Below are 12,762 nucleotides of genomic sequence, written 5' to 3'. Positions count from 1 at the left end.
ATATATATATATATATATATATTTAATTGTTTTAAAAGACAACTGATTTTGTAAATGTTTAATATGATTGCGTGTATATGTGTAGGTTTATATATGTATACGTCTGTACGTGTGTGTGTGTGTGTATGTCTATGTGTTTTTAAGTGCTATTGCATCATATATCGAGGAATTATTATGTAAGTCCTATCATCATGGAACAGAAGATATGCCAAGTACATTAATGGACTTTAGTTTATTGTGTCCGTGTGGAATAGCGTTACAGGAATATTAACTCAATCAGTAACAAACAGTAATCATTATAAATTCACTAGCTTTCCAAAAACGATGACATAATGCACTATTGATTGCCTAAGCCGGAAGTTACAACGATCATTGAAACTCCTCGACGTTCGCCTGTCTGCCTGCTTGCCTCCTACACGTTTCGCCTCCTACTCAACTTCAACAACTTTCGGGATTAGCCCCACATAAATATATACACGCGTATCCTATATAATAGGAAATGAAATAAAATAACATAACATGATACAACACAATAGAGTACAATATGATATATTATAATATATGATATAACAAAATAAAATGAAACATTCATCACATACACATATATACATGTATGTAAATATGCACACACTTGTGATAAATATAATATATACATACATCACATACATACATATACATAAATATTTATATATACGTATGTACTCACACACCTACATATGTATTTATGTATGTGTGTGTATTGGTGTGTACACGTGTGTGTGTGTGTGTGTGTGTGTGTGTGTGTGTGTGTGTGTTTTCCCGTCGGTATACCTATCTGCAAGCAGAACACCACAGAAAACCGTTCATGTTTGAAATCCTGTCTTTCCGCTAAGTCACTCTCTCGCCTACATATATTCTGATAACCGTATCACGTCTGCCTCCTCCCTCTCCTCCTACAAATTACAGTTATATCACCCTCTGCAATCCAACTATATAAAAACCACCCAAACCATTACATAAAAAATCGGGAAAGAAAAGGAAAAACAACAAAATAATTCTGTTATGGGTGGAGACTCTCCTTGTTGGAACGCCTTTCCTTCCTACGCCATCTCATCAATTACTATAGAAGTAACTCTCAAAGCATTTTAACTTAGTATTGACTAAAGTAACCTCACCCTGCTTTGTTTTTTTTTTATCCATATTTTCAATTCAAAGCGCTTATAACAGACAATTAATAACAATCACCTCTCTGGAGTGTACTTTTCCATCCTTTCACATCAAAGCAAACTTTGAATACGATCTTCCCACGCATTTTCATCATCTGCTGCTCAGAGGAAAGTAATCAGTCTGTAGGACAATGCGTTCTCTTACTCTACGAAGTGACAGCGCTAAACAATGGCGTGTATAAGTACAAATTGTTACCAGTTCAAATATGTTTAAGGCACATTCGAACCGCAAAAGCCATTCACTGTATTTTGTCATGGAGAAAATTTCTCGCTATAGATAAATAGGTGTCAATATACACTTCAGCTAACAGTGCATCCTAACCAGACATTTAGACGCATACATTTCAGAGTGGTTGTCCCATCTTCAGCAGCAGACACCGGTAGGTAAACGCTGCGAACCGTCATGACGTGCGATATCCCGTGCACTGGTTCAAGTAATGTAGATTTGATGGCGGGACTGAGGTAAGGAAAAGCACATACATTTGTTCACTATAAACAAATCATTTGTTCAGGTTGTTCATATAGAAGTGGCAGAACAGTCTTTCTCAGTCTACGAGAGACTACCATCATTCATTATATATTCAGTTACACACATACGTATACATGCATACATACATATCTATCTATCTATCTATCTATCAGTCCCATGACTCAAGTAAGTAAATACACACATACAAACAAACACCCACATACACACATCTATTTGTGTGTGTGTATGTGTGTGCGTGTGTGTGCGTGTGTGTGTGTACGGGTATACATGATTGTTAAAATGTCTCCTTTAAAAGACAAATAGGTAGATATAAATTATAAATCGCTTGTAGCTATTAAAATACCACCCATGTGTGTGTGTGTGTGTGTGTGTGTGTGTGTGTGTGTATGTGTATGCACGTGGCTGAGATTAAGATAATATTATTCATGACCTATGCGATACGATATGATATCCAGTTTCAATAGAAAGTAACATTTCCATTTTGGCAACAGTCTATTTATACTAGATCTAAATCTAACCGAAGACTGTGTCTCAGAGAATTCTGGCTTTGAATTATTTATATACAATATGCATACATTCGTGCTTACGTGCATCCATCCATCCGTCCGTCCATCCATCCATACGTGCATACATACATACATCCGGACATACACAGGCACACACCAATAAACATACAGGGTAGCATTCATACGCACAGGTATATATGTATGTATGTATGCATGTATGTGTGTATGTATGCATGTGTGTATGCATGTATGTATGTATGTATGTATGTATGTATGCATGTATGTATGTATGCATGTATGCATGTATGTATGTATGTATGTATGTGTGTATGCATGTATGTATGTATGTGTGTATGTATGCATGCATGCATGCATGTATGTATGTGTGTATATATATATGTATGTATGCAAATATGTATATATGTATGTATGTAGGTGTGTGAGGGTGTGTGTGTATGTGTGTATACATACATAAACATACATGCCTAGACCTGCGTTTCCAAAGCAAGAAACTATTATTAGTTGTATCTTCATGTAGTGTAAATTAAATCACACACACACACACACAAATTGCGGTAATATATAATGTTTAGTAAATTGTAACGAATGAAAGAAACGTACCCAGCACCGTAAAGTCGACTACAATCAGTACTAGATACTACTGGTACTTATCAGCAGCGTGAGGTTAAAAGGAATTAGCTATTGTTTGGAGCAGATCGAGCATCTTTATGTGTTTTACCATTTCAAACTGTGGAACCAAGGTCTAAATACAAGTGAAGTACAGTTCATTCTTTCTAGATGTCGTGGCATCAAAGACTTCCGGGTTTTGTCTTTACAAATCGCTTTGCAAACTAAGACTTACCCAATTATGTGCATCTGGTCACCTTTCTGTTAGCTTATAATACTTGCAAATGTTGATTATGTTGAACGTGTCATGACCTCGGCAAATGTTTTAGGGGCAGGTAAATTCTTGTTAGTAAAACATTTAAGCGGGCATTTTCTGTGTAGTTTGGTTGGTTTTTTTAAGTATGATAATTTTATCGGTATCGTCTGTTATCCTTGTCAAGCGAAGTAGTTTGTAGAATATAATTAACCCGAAGACGCCGCTGTACGCTTTGCTTGATTATCTTCTTTCGAATTATGTTATCAGTTTCATCGAGAAAGTTAACAGAATTTTTTTCTTTCGCTTCTGCTACATCATGTCTGGCTTGTCTGGCTCGTCTCTCTTGTGTGGTTTGTCTAGTTCTTTCAGGTGAATAGGCTTCTTCTTCTGTAGTTTAACTCGTAGATAGCTTTATATTACATTATATTTTACAAATATCTTTTGAATATGTTTAAAGAGGCATCGCCTTTGCTATAATATAATGTATACATACACAATATTCTGTGCAAATATATACATATATATTTACCTGTGCGGGTGCAAGGATGTATATATACATATACATACATATACACATACATATATATGTATATATGTGTGTGTATGTGTGTGTATCAGAATTATTGGGGAAGGGATTGTGTGACATTTATGCCTTATTCCTCACATGTTCAGAAGCTTAATTGTAGTTCATGAAACTCTCTACTTAAATAAATAACAATTTCGCCAGATATTTCGGCGGAGGTGTTAAGTCAATTACATCCACCCCAGTACACAACTGGTATTTATTTGATCTCCCACCCCCATCCCCCGGAATTTAAATTCAGAACGTAAAGATGGACGAAATACCGCCAAGAATTTTGCCCGGCATGGTAACGATTCTACCAGCTCGCCCTTTTTTTTTTAAACCGGAAGAAATACTACAAACCATTTCGTTCGGCGCGTTTACGACTCTGCCAGCTCGCAACCTTACACAAATAAATGAGAATACTAGCACGTGAACGAAGGAGCCTCTAACAGGTGCCTCAATTTGTGAAGATAGCAGCTAAATCCTCGACATATTAAATTCAGCAGTCATAAAAAAGAAATAGTGGAATAGAGATATGATTCTTGATATCTCTGAAAGACGAGATGGTCTTTAAAAAATATTTTAAACTGGTATCATTTTGATGAGGGTCTGAGAAGTCAAAATTTACTTGAGACTAAACAACACCAATAGCTATAACAGGCTACAAGAGATTCTATTATGCCAGAGGAAAGAGAGGAAAGGTTTCAATGTGCTGTTTATGGGGCCTCGGGAACGTTAGTAGCATAAATAAAGGGAAATAACCACATTTGAGAACTGAAACCGCATCCAGCCCAGATATGGCAGCTAACCGAGCATCTGCTTGAGTTAAGAGCAATAACTAATGAAATGAATAGATATATTATCTGTCTAAACACATATACCGTACACACACGCGCGCGCGCATTCCCAGAGAGAAAAGGTAGAAAACGTTGTAAATTGATACTTAAGCATTGTATTACAGATTTCCAATGGAACAATCCGTGGATTTCTGGATTTATGCAGGCGAATGCGTCGAGAAATCGTCCGTGCACGTCAGATTTCAACAACACAAACTACACAAGGTATTTTTACTCAAAAAGCATTGATTTATCTCTTTTCTCGCTATTTTTTGTATATTTAACTTATAGTAGAAAATATATGCTCAAGGTGCCAATGGTTGGAAGTCGGAGTCACGTGGATCCGAAGTAAACTTAACCATGCAACTACGTTTGTTCCAGGTAGACATAGTTGAGTGGTTACAGAAGGAAATAATTTACCGTATAACAGAAGGAAGAACATGTCGTCTAATGCATTCTTCCTTTTCTAAAATGGTAGGGTGTAATTTTCAGAGAATTTAGCTGTAATTTCTCACAGACTGAGCTACTGTTTAGCGGATGCACGAGTGAAGTATTAAAAACAAGTTTTTGATGTTGTTGTTAAGCCGCCGGTCAACAGTGGTTGAGCAAATCTAAGATCAAAAGCAATTCAACCATGAACATTCCAACTCTTTTAACATGTAAAACTGCATTATCCAATATGCGCATCTATATTTAGTGTATGATTTGTGGGATATTTAGTGGCACAGTTAGACGAACCCTCAGTGGCACACTGAAATCAAAGCCAAAAGTGTGAGATGACCAGCCAGCAGGATGCCACAAATATTCAGCAATTCAAGATTTTTTTAATAAATGTATGCATGCATACACGTATACATGTTTATGTATGTACATATGTATCTAAGGAACTGTCTGTGTGAATATGTGTTAACGTACATTTGAATATATATGTAAAGGTTACGCATAAATGATTTGTTGATGGCGTATGCTGATGCAATCGAAATTATCGGAGATGATATGTTAATTTCTAACCGATATGAAACAAAGAATCTATCGAGTTTTGAAATGTTGGAATGACTGCGATAGATTCCGTCTGCAAACTTTATCTCACAATTCTTTATTGAGTTGGCCAGAGAGGAATATATTAGTCAGTAATGTAGAAACAAATTACAGGAGAGTCCAAATGTGTGTATGTGTGGCCGTGCGTGCGGGCATCACTTTTCTAGACGAACTGGAATGAAATGGTGGAACGGAGGAACCAATCAATGCATAACATGGCTCATGGGGATTTCTATTACTTTTATTTGGAATATGTGATCTGGGTATGTATGTTGTGTCTAAGTCTGCTTTTAAACAGTAATATAGCAATGTATATAACACAAGCACATACATATAGTACACACACACACACACACACACACACATATATGTATATGCACATACGTATGTACACGCAGTACACAGAGACACTGCACTATTCTATATGCATCTGTGCACGTATGCATATATGGACTTGCAGGTGGTTGAAAATGGCGTCTTAGTAACAACTTTCAGAATTACTCTGATGCTAAGGCGACGAGCTGGCAGAAACTTTAACACGCCGGGCGAAATGCTTAGCGGTATTTCGTCTGTCTTTACGTTCTGAGTTCAAATTCTGCCGAGTTCGACTTTGCCTTTCATCCTTTCGGGGTCGATAAATTAAGTACCAGTTGCATACTAGATTCGATCTAATCGACTGGCCCTCTTCCCCAAAGTTTCAGGCCTTGTCCTAGAGTAGAAAATAATTACACTGATGCTAATCCTTTGACTTTCACCGCATAAATATCCAGGTGAGCGTTGAAGAACTATACCTTTAATGACATATTACACTTCATTGCCAGGTAAAACTTGAGAATGTTGCTAGCTATTTCAGAATAGTTTCAATTTTGTGATTTCCCAAAACAGACTGTTCGTGAAGTTTGGGTGCCATCCAAATTATTAGAATAGCACACAGCGCCTGGCATCAACCGTTTATCCATTGCTGTTAGTAGTTTTACACGTCACACAACACAAGTGTAAGAAGTCCGAAAGTTTTTGCCCATCATCCGATTAATATGCGAAATAAAATTCACTGCATTTTCTTATACTAAGGATGCGAAATTGGCTTCGTGCGATTTTTCTAGTTAGATCTCCTTGTAGAAGGAATTTGAATGGTTCTCACATATCCATGGCAAGACAAAGCACAACAAGATCACATGACGGGGGTAAAACCATTTGACATCATCATCATCATCAGATTTCGGTACACGAGGTGTATGAAGCAAACAACTCTTCTTTATAAACATGTTTCCTCGGTAATTTTCTGATGAACGACACTGTAGTTTCCCTCAACCAAATTAGGCCACAAGTTTGAGGTTGCCCTTGGGCTATAGTAGAAAACGCATGCCCAAGGTACCATGCAGAGGGACTGAACGTGGAATCATGTGGTTTGGAAGCAAAATTCTCAACCACACAGTCATTCTTACATCTAATATGTGTGTGTGTTTACATTTGTTGTTAAATCGAATATTGTGTCCCACTATGTCTCAAAGTTTATCAAGCAGAGATCTATAAAATAAATGTCAGAGTTAAATGTGTGCTGAGCTCAGTAGGATCAATTAAATATTTGAAGGTGATTCCCCATCATGGTGACAGTCGAAAGACTAAACCCAGTAAAATAATGCTTAAAGACTTAATGGTTTCAAATTTAAGGTAATGGATTACTAACCACAAGATATGAGTTCAAAACTTCGTACTGAAGTTCCAATCTATACGATAACAATATATGTACATCTCAGTTTACTTGACTTCCAACAATTAACCTCAAAACTGTGCGACCCAACGTCGTTTTCGAAGTTATTTTTGTAGTAAAAAAGAGTTGTGCAAAAAAAAACTTTATTTGGTAGCTGAAAGATTACTGAATCTTTCGATACATCATACGTCAAATTCGGCAACTCAGTTTCCGAATCCCTAAGGAACAGGACTCACACACATGCACACACACAAACTCCGGTTTACTATATAAGATATATAGGTGTGGTGGTGGTGAGTGCGTGTGTGTGTATACGATCACGTGTAGCAGTAATATCAAACGTAGACGTTCACAACAGAAAGTCATTATAATTACGTGCACCTGTTCCTTTTCGCAAAAACGAAAACACGTACCCACATAGACTAACACGTATGCGTGTGACATATACATCCATTCATACATACATACGTACAGACACACATGTGTACTTAGATGATCGAAAATATTTAAACGAGTGTATATGTATACATACATAAATGTAGAAGTATAAATATAACTATAACTATATTTTAAATTATGTCTATCGATATGTATATATTTGTATGTATGTATGCATGTATGTATGTATGTATGTATATATATATATACATATGTATATATATACATATATATGCACATACATATAATTATGTATATTATATTATATATGTATAGGACTATGTGCATATATATGCGTGTGTGTGTATGCATGTAATGATCTATATGCATATAAAGACACACACGCACACAAATAGGTTCCTTTATTATTTTATTCTTTATTTGTTTTAGTTATTTGATGTCCTGCACCCATATATGCATATATTTATACATATAGATGCAGGTATGTACATATATGTATGGATATATGCATATATTTATATATTATTTATATTATATTATATTATATATATATATATATATATATATATATATATATATATATATACATACTCATATACATATAGATTATGTGTGTTTGTATGTGTGTGTGTGTGTGTACGCGCGCGTACAGGTACTCGCCATAACTTTGCTTTTATAACTTCAGAATAAAAGTATTAGAAAATGTAAACAAATAACAAGACAACCACCACCACCAGCAGCAACAACAACGACAACAATAGGTACAACAACCTAAACGACAATATTATAATAACAATATCACAATATAAAACAAGCAAAACAAAAATTATTTGACCTACGATAGAACCAAAAAAAAGGGGGGAGGGTTACAGTTATTTCTAATATGAAGATAATTGTTGCTGTTATACTATTTCTATTATTAATGGTTTAACAATAATTACTATTTTCAGCATGCAACAGATTATATTATTGTGAATATTAGTCAAGATTTATTTACTTTCACTTTCATTTTGTTTTTGCTGTTGGTATTGATATGCATTCAACTATTTGTTTTGTTTTTTTCTGTAATTATAAACCTCACAAACCTAGCTTTGGAGCGATGACGTCATCTGGTCGATAGGAATGAGTCATCGCATCTCCAGCTAAGCAAGCTAGTGTACAATGATAATAATAATGATGATGATAATAATAGTGATAATAATAATAATAATAATAATAATAATAATAATAATAATAATAATAATAATAATAATAATAATAATAATAATAATAATAGTACGATAACGTTGGTCACTAGACGCTGTTTGATGGTTGTTTTGCTGTTAGTAAACATGTATGCTTAGTGCTACGATAACCTGTTGTTACGTATAGAGCAACAATAGCAACAACAACGAAACAACAAAACAATAAGGAAACGGTAACGACAGAAGCAGCAGCTATAATAATAATATCAATATTATCAACAAAAATCGATACCAATAAGAACATTATCTTCATCTATTTCACCGTGATACACACACACACACACACACACACACACACACACATGAATGCCTTAGTTTTCGTGAACGTTTATGCATACGTGTGTGTGTGTATACACACACGCACACACACACATATACACACACGTACGCACATACACACAGACATACATATTTTTATATTCATTTTCATTCACACGCATCTGAATAAATCTGAACATGAAGCAATATCTCTTATAATACACACACACACGCACACATGTATATGTATTTATGTGTACGTAAACTTATGCGCATATATACACATATCCATTTACATTTATACTTATACATAAATAATACACACGCATGTACATAATATATATATATATATATATATATATATACATATATGTACATATAATGTATATATGTATATATATATATATATATATATATATATATATACAGGCATTATGTATTTTATATACATTAACATTATATATACATTAGCTTATACGTGCGTGTCTAATATATGTGAAAACATATGATGCATATGTATATATATATATGTTGTATCTACAAACACACAAGCATACACGCACGAACACACACACACACACACGCACACACACACACGCACACACACACATAACACACTCATGTGCGTATAAGAACGTCCATTCAAATATACAAGCATAAATGCATACATATACATATGTATACTCACACAGATGTATGTATATATGTGTATAAAAATATATAGTGTATGCATGTATGTATTTATATATGTAGTTAGGTATGAAGAAACACGTATACAACCGCGTGAGAATTCGACAAAGTACATTTCAAGTGCTGCAAGCAAGGGTTCACTGCGAGTACACAACAACAGATGATTATAAATAAGGGTAAAGTACCGGCGGCTTAGATATCAGTCTAATGTTAGGAAAACAAAACGGAAGGACTGTTTCTCTGATATGTTATAAATGAAGGGTAATTGCGTCTGTTTCACGCACATATTTACAGATAAGCAATTGTGCAAATGTTTATGCTGATGTATATGTATATACATACATACATGCATACATCTATATATATACATTTATACATTTACTTATATGCACGTATATATATACGTATACAGACACTCACACACACACATATATATACATATAAATAGTAGAAGACACTTGCCCAAGGTGCCACGCATGTGTATTTATCCATACTTGTGTTAAATATATATGTATACCCACACATACCATATATATAACATGAAGTATGTTACAGGAAGTATGGGCTCTTTACGGAGTGCTCATAGAGAGCCAATACGAAAAAATACAGAGTCGAGGACATTGAAAACGCAAATCTTAGGCAGTCAAACAGATTCCTGAACGATATTCAATCAATGTAATTGAATCATATATATTTATACACATCAACATAAATCATGCATGTAGAGGCGTGAAGATTGTCCAAGGGTATAAAGAATAAAACCAAAAATACATAAGAATATATAAAAATACATATAAAACTACATATAAATAAAGCTTGCATGTAAAAGGTTATGCCACCAAGGAGTACATCATCCTGATGATGGGGAAATTGCATATATGGAGTATTTAACTTGTAACCATGATCACTCCTGAAACGGCCGTAGATGGAACACCCTCTTATTTTCGGATCCTATTTTATTTATTGTTCTTAACCTTGATATCTTGCGTCACTTCTATCTTATAACCTAGATTTATAAGGGATTTTTAGACGATTTAAGCGGTTTGCCATTTTGAAGGTTGACGTTTTTATTCCTATATTTATCAACCTCTCATTTGTTTTACGCCTCCTATATTTATCACGCATAACTCTTTACATGTAATATTTATTTATATATGATTTTATATGTATTTTCATATGTTTTTGTATTTCTTCTATGTTTTTATGTATGTTTCGTTTTATTCTTTATACCCTTGGAGAATCTTCACGCCTGTACATGCTTGATTTATGCTGATGTGTATAAATATATATGATTCAATTACGTTGATTGAATATCTTCATTTATGCGTTCAGGAATCTGTTTGACTGCCTACGATTTGCGTTTTCAATTTCCTCTACTCTGTATATATATATATATATATATATATATATATATATATATATATATATATATATATATATATATACATGCGCAAATACATACACATACAAACACGCTCTTTAACACATGTAGCAATATAAACATAAAGTACGTTTTGTCTGAGTCAGCAGCTCTTACCTTGGGATAGCCAAAACAAACTCCTGCATTCGTCTATGTTATGTTCTCTCGTTCGCTAAAAATAAGGGACACACGTATGTACTCGCATACACATACACACACACACACACATACACACACACGCACAAACACACGTACGACGGGCTTCCAGTTTTCGTCTACCAAATTCACTCACAAAGCTTTGATCGAAGACACTTGCCCAAGGTACCCCGCTGTGGGACCCAACCCGGAAGCATGTGGTTAAGAAGCAAGCTTGTTACCACACACACACACACACTTACGCGGCGGGTTTCTTACAGTTTCTGTCTACTAAATCCACTCACAAGGCTTTGGTCGGCCCAAAACTATAGTAGAAGACACTTGTCCAAGGTGCCACGCAGTGGGATTGAACCTGGAGCCGTGTAGTTGTGGATCAAATTTCTTACCACTGAAACTTCTTACTAATGGATATATCTAGGACGGTGTATTTACAATAAGTTTCAGAAAAAAAGCAGTGCGCTTGCAGAAACGTTAGCACGCCGGGCGAAATGCTTAGCGGTATTTCGTCTGTCTTTACGTTCTGAGTTCAAATAATTCCACCGAGGTCGACTTTGCCTTTCATCCTTTCAGGGTCGATAAATTAAGTACCAGTTGCGCACTGGGGTTGATCTAATTGACTGGCCCCCTCCCTCAAAATTTTGGGCCTTGTGCATAGAGTAGAAAAGAATAAGTTTAAAAGAAATGTAACCGCTGTTGCCGTGAAACTCCTGATGAGACCAACATAAGCAGAGCTGTGATTAAAGGATGTTTGGCCTTGTCCATCCAGTCTGCAAACGCCATATGTTGGCTTATAGTATCTTATGAATGTTTGCATTTTTAACATTATCGGGTGTGATTTGAGGGAAAGATTTCTTCCATTTCTTGCAAGTTGAGCGACCATTTATAGTCTTGTTCGCTGGCCTGCGAGTGTATGTGTTGTCTCAGTGTAACGTTAATGCCTGTGTATGCATGTGTGTGTGTTTATGTGTTTCAGTGTGCGCAGGCGTGTGTGTGTGTGTGTAGTAGTAGTAGTAGTAGTAGTAGTTGTATTAGTTGAAATATGTAATGCTTGTTTGTGAGTGTATACATTTGTACGTGTTTGTGTTTGTGTACATAAATTTGAGTGCGAACATGTATAGTTACACGACATAATGGAAGCTTATTTGAGTGTGTCTGTGTGTATATATGAGTGTGTGTGTATCCTTTTGTGTATCTGTATGTTTGTGTCTCTGTGTTTTTGTGTGTCTGTGTTTGTGCACAAATTTTACTTGTACGTGTCGAAACTGACTCACCTGCCATTTCTAATTAACGAACAAATCTTGGAATGTGCACAGGCCTGTGTGTGTGTGTGTGTGTGTGTGTGTGTGTGTGTGTGTGTGTGT

At 35.3% G+C, this 12,762-nt stretch overlaps 1 protein-coding gene across 4 annotated transcripts in view; it reads left to right on the top strand.

Annotated features, from left to right (window-relative positions):
* LOC106884332 (glycine receptor subunit alpha-2) overlaps positions 1–12,762 on the top strand; it is a 206,315-nt gene that overhangs the window by 18,128 nt on the left and 175,425 nt on the right. Inside the window, exon 2 of one of the 4 annotated variants that reach the window (XM_052972551.1) lies at positions 4,611–4,710. The exons of the other annotated variants lie outside the window; for them this stretch is intronic. Within the exon in view, the coding sequence (XP_052828511.1) occupies positions 4,646–4,710 (65 nt within the window). The 5' untranslated portion in view covers positions 4,611–4,645. The remainder of the gene's footprint in view (positions 1–4,610; positions 4,711–12,762) is intronic. 4 annotated transcript variants of the gene reach the window in all.

Source organism: Octopus bimaculoides, chromosome 13, assembly GCF_001194135.2.
Source record: "Octopus bimaculoides isolate UCB-OBI-ISO-001 chromosome 13, ASM119413v2, whole genome shotgun sequence".
Lineage (NCBI taxonomy): Eukaryota > Metazoa > Mollusca > Cephalopoda > Octopoda > Octopodidae > Octopus > Octopus bimaculoides.
This window is presented reverse-complemented; position numbering and strand designations above follow the sequence as displayed.